At 44.0% G+C, this 12,270-nt stretch overlaps 1 protein-coding gene across 1 annotated transcript in view; it reads right to left on the reverse strand.

Annotated features, from left to right (window-relative positions):
- KDM7A (lysine demethylase 7A) overlaps nt 1–12,270 on the reverse strand; it is a 101,518-nt gene that overhangs the window by 70,959 nt on the left and 18,289 nt on the right. Inside the window, exon 2 of the mRNA XM_034779258.1 lies at nt 3,633–3,718. Coding sequence (XP_034635149.1) covers nt 3,633–3,718 — 86 coding nt within the window. The remainder of the gene's footprint in view (nt 1–3,632; nt 3,719–12,270) is intronic.

The following is a 12,270-nucleotide window of genomic DNA, read 5'->3' on the forward strand; positions in this document are numbered from 1 at the left end:
TCTCTGGCCTGCTGGGTAATGGCGTAACGCGTGGTGAATGTGTGTCCGGAAGACCACATTGCAGCCCTGCAGATGTTCTGGATAGGGACATTCACCAGGAAGGCAGCCAAAGATTTCTGAGCCCTAGTAGAGTGAGCCTTCACTATCAGTGGAGGCACAGCCTGCACCAACTCGTAACAAGTGCGGATGCAGGTGGTGATCCAGTTTGAAATCCTCAGAGGACACCAGAAGGCCTTTCATCCTGTCAGCAATCACAAAAAAAAGAGCTGAGCCGATCTGCGGAAGGGGTTGGTGCACTCCAAATTTAAAGCCAGGGAATGCCTGACATCTAGAATGTGCAAGCGTTTCTCCTCATTGGTTGTGTGAGGCTTTTGACAGAACACTGGGAGGAAGATATTCTGGTTGACATGGAAGTGTGACACCAACTTTGGCAGGAAGGCCGGATGGGACCACAGCTGAACCTTGTCCTTGTAGAACACCATATACAGGGGCTCCGGAGTGAGGGCTTTATTCTCAGACACTCACCTCGCTGAAGTAATAGCTACAAGGAATACAATGGACCCGTGAGACTGGAGAGGACCAGGTTAAGGTCCCATTGGAGAACTGGGCCCCGGATCAGTAGAAAACGTCTTTCAAGGCTTTTCAGGAACCTGATCATCTTCTAATGTGAGAGTAGAGATCTACCCTGGACATGGGGATGGAAAGACAATATGGCTGCCAGGTGCACCTTGATCGAGCAAAAGCCAAGGCCCTGGTGCTTCAAGTGAAGCAGGTAATCCAGGATGGACTGCAAGGACAACTGGGTAGGGGAGATATCCTGCTCTGACACCAGCAGGTGAAATGCTTCCACTTTGCCAGGTAAGTCATTCTGTTAGAAGGCTTTCTGCTCTCCAAGAGAACCAAGTAGGGCCTGATGTTTGGACACTCTTAGGTGGAGGCTGGCCATAGAATAAATCTTTATACCAAAAAGATCGAGCTTCTTTGCCTCCTTATTCTTAGGGGTTGATCCCAGTTAGCCTTGTCTATTATGCTCATTGGCTGCCGACGCTGAGAGCGAGCTTGAGGCAGCGGGTATGTACTGGTATTCAAACCCCTTAGCAGAGACATAGTACTCCCGCTCTGCCCGCTTAGAGATGGGGGGCAGGGAGGAGGGGGTTTCCCAAAGGGCTTCGATCAGTTTCACAATCCCTCACGTACTGGTAATGCCACCTTTAAGGGGGCTGCTGCACTCAGCACATTGAACAGGGAGTCTGAAGGCTCCGCCAGCAACACGACTTCCAGCCCGAGATTCAATACCACCCTCTTCAAAAGCTCCTGGTGGGCTTTTATGTCATCCTGAGGGACCGTGTGAAAGGGCCCTGCTATCGCCTCGTCGGGTGAAGATGAGAAGGAGGCAGGTATAGATAGGCGTAGTAACTCCACTGCCTCTGCCAGGGAAGCCTCGATTGGAGCTGGCTGTCCCTGGGGAGCTCTCTGTAACTCCGCTCCCAAGTCGGAGGTGGGCGGGAGACTGTGGACGACCGTCTTTCTGATGCCCCCGAGACCAACCAATGCCCCTGCAATGGTTGGGGAAATGCCCCGGGATTCCACAGGTGTCAGGAGTTGGCCATGACCAGGGGTTCCACAGGTGTCAGGGATTGGCCACTGGCCCTGGAGCCATGCAGCCCCTGGGGGCCCAGAAGGAAATGCCAATGCACCGGCGGGTGGCCTTGGCCTGCGGGCAGGTCTTACTCCTCGTTTTCAGAGCCCTAGGAAGGGGAGGCTTGTCTGGGAGACCAGAATGGGACTGATGTTGCCTGTCTACCCTGTTCCAGTCGGCTCTCTCTGCGGACCTCTGCTGGGGAGCTGTACCAGGACCATGTCTCTCGGTGCCGTGATTGACGCTTCATGCTATGAGAACGGTGCCACCCCCTGGACTGGGAGTGAGAGGATCAACGTCTTGGATGCCATCAACGCACCCGTGGGGATCCGGCAAACTGGAAATCCAGACACTCTGGGTGCTGGGGCTCTGGGGACTGGCAACACGCCTCCAAGGGGCTGCTCCAGACAGCCGACGATCAATGCCGGGATCCCAGTGAACGCTGCCTACAGACCAGGGGAACCATGCCGGGAACTCTGGCAGGTAAGCCGACCCGCATCCGGGGGCTGGTGATGCTACTCAGGTGAGCACTGGTGGGGCAACCCCTGCACTGACAGAAACTGCTGGATGGGTCCCAGGGCAGGTTTTCCCCTTGAATTTGACACCTCAGTAGCTAGTGTGGACAGCACCAGAAGGGACAATATGTCTGTAGCGACCTGAGAGACCTCCGGCACGGACAGCACCACCAGGTGCCGAGTGCCTCTGCTGCTTTCCAGGGATCGAAGGGGACTCGACAGCTCAATAGGTGCCGGAGCCTGGCCACAGTCCACGGCAAAAGAGCTGCCCCTCGTGGGTCTTTGCTCTCCTCCGGCTCTCTCCTTCCCTTTATAGGACACAGGAAATGCCCTTTCCCAACATTTCTTTGCTTTTTAGCCGGTACTGGGGATGGGATCACCCCCGTCTGAGGTTGGTGCCGGTGGCGCATTCCACACCGAGGCTGCAGTGCTCAGAGCAGAGTCCGATCTAGTCAGCTCTGATGCCATAAGGAGCGCTCAAAGACGAATGTCCCACTCCTTTTTCATTTGTGGCCTGAAGCTCTTACAGATGAGACACTCGCTCATGTGGGTTCCCCCCAAGCACTTTAGGCAGCTTTCATGGGGATCACTGACTGGCACAGGTTTCTTGCAGCAGTCACAAGGCTTGAACCCCAGTGACCAGGACATGACCCATCCCTAGACTAAGTTCTGTCCAGGACTAATCAACTGTTACTAACTCTAACACTACTGGAACTATAATACTATACAAGTTTTTAACAACTGTATACAAAAGGTTCACAACTAGACACAGCTGAGAGACAAACTTGCCGAGGCAAGGAGACGTTCAAGCATCATCACAGGTGGTAAAAAGGAACTGAGGGAGGGGGGAGCTGACGGCACCCCTCTTACCACTACATACACGCACCACTCCAGTACCAGAGCCAGTCCCCTACAAATATCTCTGAGGGAAAAACTTCCGGCACTGGTGTGTGTGGCAAGCACACACCCTACAATGGAATGGACATGAGCAATCACTTGAATAAGAGCTCCTTGTTTTTATAGTGTGGTCCTTTAGGATTTTTTCAGTTTTCACTTCCCTGCTATTTTCACCAGTGTCCAATGAAGCGTGAGAAGAATGATGCACCATCATTGCCTACACTCAAGTCACTTAAAAAGTGACTACCATCCTCTCCCACCTACAACTCAATTTTGTTTTCTTCAAACTCCAGCCACAATCCAAATATTCGGTTAAATTACTCTGTGTTTGATCTTTAGTTGTGGTTTACATTTTTATGGGATAATGACAGTTAGGAAAAAAAGTCTGTAGGTGCTCTAACCCAAGTTATCTGCTGCCATGCATCATGTGAACCTCCCCAGACTATTTTTTAAAACTTAGAATTAGCCATAAATAGCGTGTTACATTTTGAGTGTCCTTCCAAACAATTTTTTCCAGTTCCAGGTTGGGGAAAGAATATCCATAGTCATTTACACCCTTTGTTTGAGCACTCAGTACTTACTTAAGGATAGTCCATGCAGAACTGCACAGTTGGGACAGTGGTACAGATCAATATCAACAGCATGGTGCTCCTCTACCTTGACACAACTGAAAAAGAAAAAAATTCTTTTCAATGCTCATGAGAATAAAAAAAAAAAAAAAAAAATCAAGAGTCCAAGTCCTTTTATTTTCCTCTCTATCCCACCCCACCCAAAAAAAATCAATGTTAAGTCTAGCAACATTTACCAGACCACATTGCAGCTTTATGCACTCAGAACTACATACATCAAGACTCCACTCTAGAGCCAAACTATATTGGTCACTTTCAGCATCTATACAGCTACTTTAACAATATGCAAATCAAAGTTTAATTGGGAATACCATTAAAGTATCTGATAAAAAGTAACCAGATGGAAATAAATTCCACAGTGTAACTACACAAATGCTTTGATCTTAATTACAAGAAGCAGGGTGTGCAAGGTAATTAAAGCAAAGCCAGAAAAAAAGGTATTACTGAAGTCTAAGTGCTGGTAGTTTACAGAAAACATCATGGAAGCTCTGTTGCTTCCCATGTGGCAATGCATGTCTTCAGTAGCATACTGTACAAAAAAAAATTTTTTAAAGCACACAGACTGCTGTTCTCTCAAACATCAAAGGGAAATAAGGTATACTATTCATTTTTCCTTATACCTTCCCTTGCAACAGCAGCTAAAAGTGACCACACTAAGGCTTGGTCTACACTAAACCCCCAAATCGAACTAAGGTACGCAACTTCAGCTACGTGAATAACGTAGCTGAAGTCGACATACCTTAGTTCGAACTTACCCCCGTCCAGACCCGGCAGGCAGGCTCCCCCGTCGACTCCGCGTACTCCTCGCGGCGAGCAGGATTACCGGAGTCGACGGGGAGCACTTCTGAGTTCGATTTATCGCGTCCAGACTAGACGCGATAAATCGAACCCAGAAGTTCGATTGCCTGCCGCCGAACCAGCGCGGTAAGTATAGACAAGCCCCTAAGTGTATTCTTCTGCTCTGCAAAACATATGCATCCTTTTGAATAAACTTCTTTATAATGCTTATTATAAAATACCTACAATTAGACCATTTATAAACACATTATTTAGACCAAATATTACAGCAGGTTATTTCCTCTCTTGGTAAGATTACACCAACACATATGGATTGCTATAAAAACCCAGCAGGGTTGGAAAAGGTCAGTTTTTCTAGTCAAGATAGCTGGATATGAAATGAAGTATTGATAGTGATATTTTGCAGGTTTTGCATCACTAGAGATTAATGATTTAGAAAAGCAGTGCTTATATAGAATTTTCTCAAGACAAATTTTATTGTTTAAATACTCTTTTTGCTGAGAGGCATCCAAAGTTTGGCAGAATTCCTCTCTCTTCAAAGTATGTGACTTGTTCATCAATAATGATGAAAGATTAAAGAACAGTTTTTATATCATAAATAGGGCCCTACCAAATTAACAGTCCATTTTGGTCAATTTCACAGTCATAGGATTTTAAAAATCTTAAATTTCATGGATTTCAGATATTTAAATCTGAAATTTCACAGTGTTGTAATTGTAGGGGTGTCAAGGCTGCTTCCCCACTCTGAACTTTAGGGCACAAATGTGGGGGCCTGCATGAAACTTCTAAGCTTAACTACCAGCTTAGATCTGGTCCGCTGCCACCACTCCCGAAGTGCTAACTCCCTTCCCTGGGTAGCCTTGAGAGACTCTTCACCAATCCCCTGGTGAATACAGATCCAAACCCCTTGGATCTTAAAACAAGGAGAAATTAACCATCCCCCCTCCTCTCTCCCACCAACTCCTGGTGGATCAAGATCTAACCCCCTTGGATCTAAAAACAAGGAAAAATCAATCAGGTTCTTAAAAAGAAGGCTTTTAATTTAAAAAAAAAAAAAAGGTAAAAATCATCTCTGTAAAATCAGGATGGAAACTAACTTTACAGGGTAATCAAACTTAAAGAGCCCAGAGGAATCCCCTCTAGCCTAGGTTCAAAGTTACAGCAAACAGAGATAAACACTCTAGCAAAAAGATACATTTACAAGTTGAGAAAACAAAGATAAAAACTAACATGCCTTGCCTGGCTGTTTACTTACAAGTTTGAAATATGAGAGACTTGTTCAGAAAGATTTGGAGAACCTGGATTGATGTCTGGTCCCTCTCAGTCCCAAGAGCGAACAACAACCAAAACAAAGAGCACAAACAAAAGCCTTCCCCCCACCAAGATTTGAAAGTATCTTGTCCCTTTATTGGTCCTTTGGATCAGGTGTCAACCAAGTTACCTGAGCTTCTTAACCCTTTACAGGTAAAAGGATTTTGGAGTCTCTGTCCAGGAGGGATTTTATAGTACTGTACACAGGAGGGATGTTACCCTTCCATTTATAGTTATGACAAGGGGTCCTGACCCAAAAAGGAGTTGTGGGAGGGGGGGGTCGCAAGATTATTGTAGGGTGTGTTGCGGTACTGCTTCTCTTACTTCTGTGCTGGTGACAGCGCTACCTTCAGAGCTGGGTGGCCGGAGAGCAGTAGCTGCTGGCCGGGAGCCCAGCTCTGAAGGCAGATCCACCGCCAGCAGTAGCATAGAAGGATGGTATGGTATGGTATTGCCACTCTTACTTCTGTGCTGCTGCCTTCAGAGCTGGGCGCTCAGCCAACAGCCACCACTCTCCGGCCGTCCAGCTCTGAAGGCAGCACAGAAATAAGGGTGGCAATACTGTGACCGCCCCAAATAACCTTGAGATGCCCCTCCCCACAACCTCACTTTGGGTAAGGACCCCCCACTTTGAGAAACACTGTTCTCCTCTGTGAAAACGATAGTTCAGACACTCCCCGAGTTACGTAAACCCGACATACGCCAATCCGAGCTTACAGAAAAAGTTCTGGAAACAAGAAATGGGGGGGGGAAGTTGTTGTTGTTTTGTGCAATGTTCAGAATACGTTTCCAACTTACGCAAAATTCGAGTTACGCATAAGTTGGGGAGCGTCTGTATAGGGTAAACACACAAAAAAAACAAATTTCACGAGGGGAGACCAGATTTCATGGTCCATGACACGTTTTTCATGGCCACGAATTTGGTAGGGCACTAATCATAAAAGTTTACAAAACAGAAAAGACTGAACATTCATATTAATAAATCCCATGCAAACAGATAATTACCGATACTATTGCCATGTAAATTAGGCCCCAAGCCATAACAGACCCAACATCTACAGCAAATTGGTTAAAAATGCAAAGCTCATGTGCCATATCTGACTTGTCAAGAAGAGAGTGCTCTTCAGTGACATCCACTGGGGTCTAGGTATCTTATCACATTTAGTCACAAGTGTTTATATATGGTAGCATGAGAAGTCAATTAAAATGTTTGTATTCATGGAACACAACTAATGAACTCTGTATCAAAGTTTAACTGCTCTGCATTCAAAATAAATAGTTGTATTTACACAAATGTTTATTTTATTGTCTATAACAATAGATTAGAAGTGATCTAAAGATAAAATAGAAATGCTCTTAAGTTTAACAAGAAAATATTAAATGCTCCCACTGACCAGATAAAGAAGATTTATCAAATAGAACCTTTTGTAAAAATATGTAGGTTTCATTGGGTAATTTCACAGCTAAAACTCAACCAGAGTATTAAAAGCTAATCTCTTCCCCCCCACCCCCTTCACCTTTAATTGTGATAAGAGTTTTAAGATAGTTTCAGATAGATGTTTTTATCAGGCACATTTTTTCATTTTTATTATAAAGGACAAACTTAAAAAAAACCTTTAAACACATCATTATATATATATTAAAAGAATGCCATGAAACTCTTTAATTCACTAGAATTGAGAGCCACAAGTCAAACTCCTGACTATGCCATAGAAAACTGTTCTAAGTGCACCACAAAATATCCACAATCTTCGTACAACATGTACACTCAAACTTTAAGGCCAGAAGGGACCATCATGATTGTCTAGTCCAGCGGTTCTCAACCCGCAGCCCAATTAGCACACAGCTGGGGCCCACCCGTGCTGCAAAGATTTAAAAAAACAGCCACTGTCTCTGCCAATCTGACCCAAGGGGAAATTCCTTCCCAAATCCAAATATAGCAATTAGTTAGACCCTGAGCATGTGGAAAATACCCACCAGCCAGACACCTATGAAAGTATTCCCTGTAGTACCAAGAGCCCTCTTCATATAGTGTCCCATCACCAGCCATTGGAGATATTTGATGTTAGCTATCACAGATCAGCTACCTGCCATTGTAGGCCGTCTCATCATACCATCCCCCTCCATAAATTTATCAAGCTAAACTGAGGGGTTTTTATCCCCCACTACTCCCCTTGGAAGGCTGTTCCAGAAAGAAAACAGATTTAAAAACAAACAAAAAAAACCCACACATGTGCACAAAATATCTGAGGATACCAAACATTCAACATTTTTTCCCCCCAAGCCCTCTCCTATTCAGTTTCTTCTCTCCTTTCCCATCCAAAAAAGAGCTTGAAAGCTGTTTAGGACTAATATTTGACTACAGAAATGAAGTACAAAACTGAAGTTGCAAGGCAGTTAAATTGAGTCTCCATGAAGTGTTTGCAAAGTGAAATACTAGAACTACACCTGTAACAACGGATTACAAATATACCTTCCCACCACCACTAGTAACAGAATCCTTTCAAAATTAGTTATATTGTTATATTAGCTAGAGGGTTTATATGGAGGTTGTTTTGGTTTGTTTGTACAATGAAGAGAACTTTAAAACAAAATGATTTAGCCTCACGTAAGTGTATAGAATGCATATTAAATAAAACTGATATTTTGAAGGGGCTTTAAAATAAATTTTAAAAATGACATCTCCACAGGATTTTCTCTCCAAAAGATGCTTTCATAAAATAGAAAGAAAATCCCCATTTTAGCTACTTTGTGCTTGCAATAGTTATGTACGTGTTAAAGATTAATACCATACCTTTTAAAATAAGGTATTATTGCTAATTTTCAAACTATCACAAATCAAAACAAAATTACTACACAAAAGGTTTAAAGCATGGCCTACAGTTCCTATGCTCAGTTTTGTATCTAGGTTGCACATGCCAACTAAACACTTTTACGTTAGTTGTACCTTTATTAGCAGAACCAGCTTTCAACTACTGCAAGATAAGCAAAGAATAACCCCTCCCACTCCTTGTCCCTAGAAAAGAATGCCAACGTGAGCATTTTTATCCAGGGGAATGGGGGTGGAGATACCAAATCAGTTTGGCAGATCCCATGGAAGTCTGGTTAGTCATTAATTCAAGTCAATTGTCTCCAAGTGTCAAAAGGACGCCAAGTAAGCAAAATCTGAAGATTCAGACAACAGAAAGTGCTAAAGATGTCACTGTCCCAATCCACCAAATGGCTCTGGAGATATTCTGTAAGCAGAAAGTGTTCTGTTTAAGTCACAATTTGTCACTCCTTCAGGGAGCACATTTAAACAATCAAAAGATTTTAGAGCTTGGGTTGCAGATGAAGACTGATAAACAGATTGAAAATTTTGTCATCAGATACAAACATTTCCTTCTGTATAGAAAAAGCAAGCTGAAAAAATGAACTGTATTTGAAGGCTAGTCTAAATAACTAAGACAAATCATTAATATTTGGAGAGTAAAACTAAGTCATTTAAACCTTAAATCTAAGATCAAACTGACTGATGAGGAAGTAGACTTAGACAAAGGATTCCAAAGATATTCATTTTTATAATCACGCTACTAAGAATTGACCAAACTGAATTTTCTTTTTTTTCTTTTGTGGAAAAAAAGGAGCCAATAGCCATCCATTAGTCTTATTATATTCCATTGTCATTCCAATACTGCATTATTAGTAAACAAAGATAAGAATGGCCATACTAGATCCATCTAGTCCAGTATCCTGTCCTCCAATAGTGGCCAGCGCCAAGTGTTTCAGAGGGAATGAAGAGAACAGGTAATCATCAAGTGATCCATCCCTTGTCACCCATTCCCAGCTTCTGGCAAACAGAGGCTAGGGACACCATCCCTGCCCATCCTGGATAATAGCCATTGATGAACCTATCCTCCATGAACTTATCTAGTTCTTTTTTGAACCCTGTTATAGTCTTCGCCGTTACAACATCCTCTGGCAAGGAGTTCCACAGGTTGACTGTGCATTGTGTGAAGAAATGCTTCCTTTTGTTTGCTTTAAACCTGCTGCCTATTAATTTCATTTGGTGACCCCTAGTTCTTGTGTTATGAGAAGAAGTAAATAAAACTTATTTACTTTCTCCACACCAATCGCTTTTTTAATAGATTCCTATCATATCCCCCCTTCGTCGTCTCTTTTCCAAGCTGAAAAGTCACAGTCTTATTAATTGCTCCTCATATGGAAGCTGTTCCAAACCCCTAATCATGTTTGTTGCCCTTTTCCAATTTCAGTACATCTTTTTTGAGATGCACATCTACATGCAGTAATCAAGGTGTGGGCGAACCATGGATTTATATAGAGGCAATCTGAGATTTTCTGTCTTATTATCTATCCCTTTCTTAATGATTCCCAACATTCTGTTAGCTTTCTTGACTGCTGCTGCACATTGAGTGGATGTTTTCAGAGAGCTATCCAGTGACACCAAGATCTCTTTGAGTGATAACAGCTAATTTTGAACCACCACTTTATATGTATAGTTGGGATTACGTTTTCCAAAGTGCATTATTCTGCATTTATCAACACTGAATTTCATCTGCCACTGTGTTACCCAGTCACCCGTTTTGAGAGATCCCTTTGTAACTCTTCGCAGTCTGCTTTGAACTTAACTATCCTGAGTAGTTTTGTATCATCTGCAAATTTTCCCACCTCATTATTTACCCCTTTTTCCAGATCATTTATGAATATGTTGAACAGTACTGGTCCCAATAGAGAGCCCTGGGGGACACCACTATTTAGCTCTCTCAATTCTAAAAAATGACCATTTATTCCTACCCTTTGTTTCCTATCTTTTAACCAGTTACTAATCCATGAAAGGACCTTTCCTCTTATCCCATGACAGCTTACTTTGCTTAAGAGTCTTTGGTGAGGGATCTTGTCAAAGGCTTTCTGAAAGATAATATTCAGCTCTTATGTTGATTTAATTATGCGGACTCATTTGTTTCTTATAATTTATACCAAACTGCTATGAACTAGGTAAATAAGTAGTTCCTCATACATAACAAGCATAATTATAGAGCAAACTATTCAAGATGGGGCCAGTGATTATTATTTATATTTATATATTTTTTATTTATATTTTTGAACTGTGGTTACTGGTAAGTAAGCATGGGAGCTTTGCAAAAATACAGGTGGATTTATAAATTGTTCAGATGGATCAGCAGGCCTTCTGGTACTCAGACACCTTGGCTGCCACCAGATTCATGCTCTTCCAACCTCAACTTACATCCAAATTATAGGGTTGCCAGGTGTCCATTTTTCGACCAGAACACCCAGTCGAAAAAGGACCCTGGCAGCTCCAGTCAGCACCGCCATTTAATGGGGGCCATTAAAAGTCTGGTCAGCAGCGCAGCAGTGTTAAGGTAGGCTCCCTGCCTGCCCTAACTCCATGTCGCTCCTGGAAGCAGCAGCACATCCCTGCGGCCGTAAGCACAGGGGCAGCCAGGCCATGGAGACTCCACATGCTGCCCTCGCCTAGAGTGCCAGTTCTGTAGCTCCCATTGGCTGGGAACCGCGGACAATAGGAGCTGCGAGGGTGGCGCCTGTGGACAGGGGCAGTGCGGAGAGCCACCTGGCCACCTTCAAGCCAGAGGGTGGTACCGGCCACTTCCAGGAGCCACCTGAGGTAAGTGCTGAGTAGAACCCTTTGCCTCATAGATGTTGAAGTACTGGTTCTATGGCTCCTAGTAATATATGGAGATATACCTATTTCCTAGAACTGGAAGGGACCCTGAAAGGTCATCGAGTCCAGCTCCCTGCCTTCACTAGCAGGACCAAATACTGATTTTGTCCCAGATCCCCAAGTAGCCCCCTCAAGGATTGAACTCACAACCCTGGGTTTAGCAGGCCAATGCTCAAACCACTGAGCTATCCCCTCCCCCCAAATCCTTGAGGGGGCCACTTAAGGATCTGGGGCTCCTAACTAGAGGAGATGATCTACCTCTTGTCATAGTAAATTCTCATGAGAAGGATCCCTGAAGACATGGTGTGATGGAGGAGGGAGGGAGGTAAAATGAATAGAGTACCCATTGAGAACCATTTTTAAGACCCATTGGTCTGATATTATGTGCTCCTAAGTGCTGTGGAACGCTGCCCAAATGGGTGGATAGTAGTGGTCAGCTGTCGAGGTTGGCGGGGGAAGGGGAGTGGTCTATCAACGCCTCAACCAACATGTCAAAATTGGTGCTTGGACATGGACAGCTGGGATGAGGAAGATTGCAGGTCAGATGGTTTATACCACAAAAATGTCTCTCTTTGTGGCTCGTAGTAATGCTAAACCATGTATTGGGAGTTGTGTGGTTTGTGCTGGGGCTGCTGACTAAATTTTCTCTTTTGTCCTGGCATGCAGATGCCCAGTGAACAGCGAATGGCACTAGAATCCTTCAGTGTGTGACAAGAGCCATCACTCTTCTCTGCGAAGAGCTTTGAAGACACTAAGGGAAGTTCCTCAACAGTCAACTGC

Source organism: Trachemys scripta, chromosome 1, assembly GCF_013100865.1.
Source record: "Trachemys scripta elegans isolate TJP31775 chromosome 1, CAS_Tse_1.0, whole genome shotgun sequence".
In the NCBI taxonomy this organism is placed as follows: domain Eukaryota; kingdom Metazoa; phylum Chordata; order Testudines; family Emydidae; genus Trachemys; species Trachemys scripta.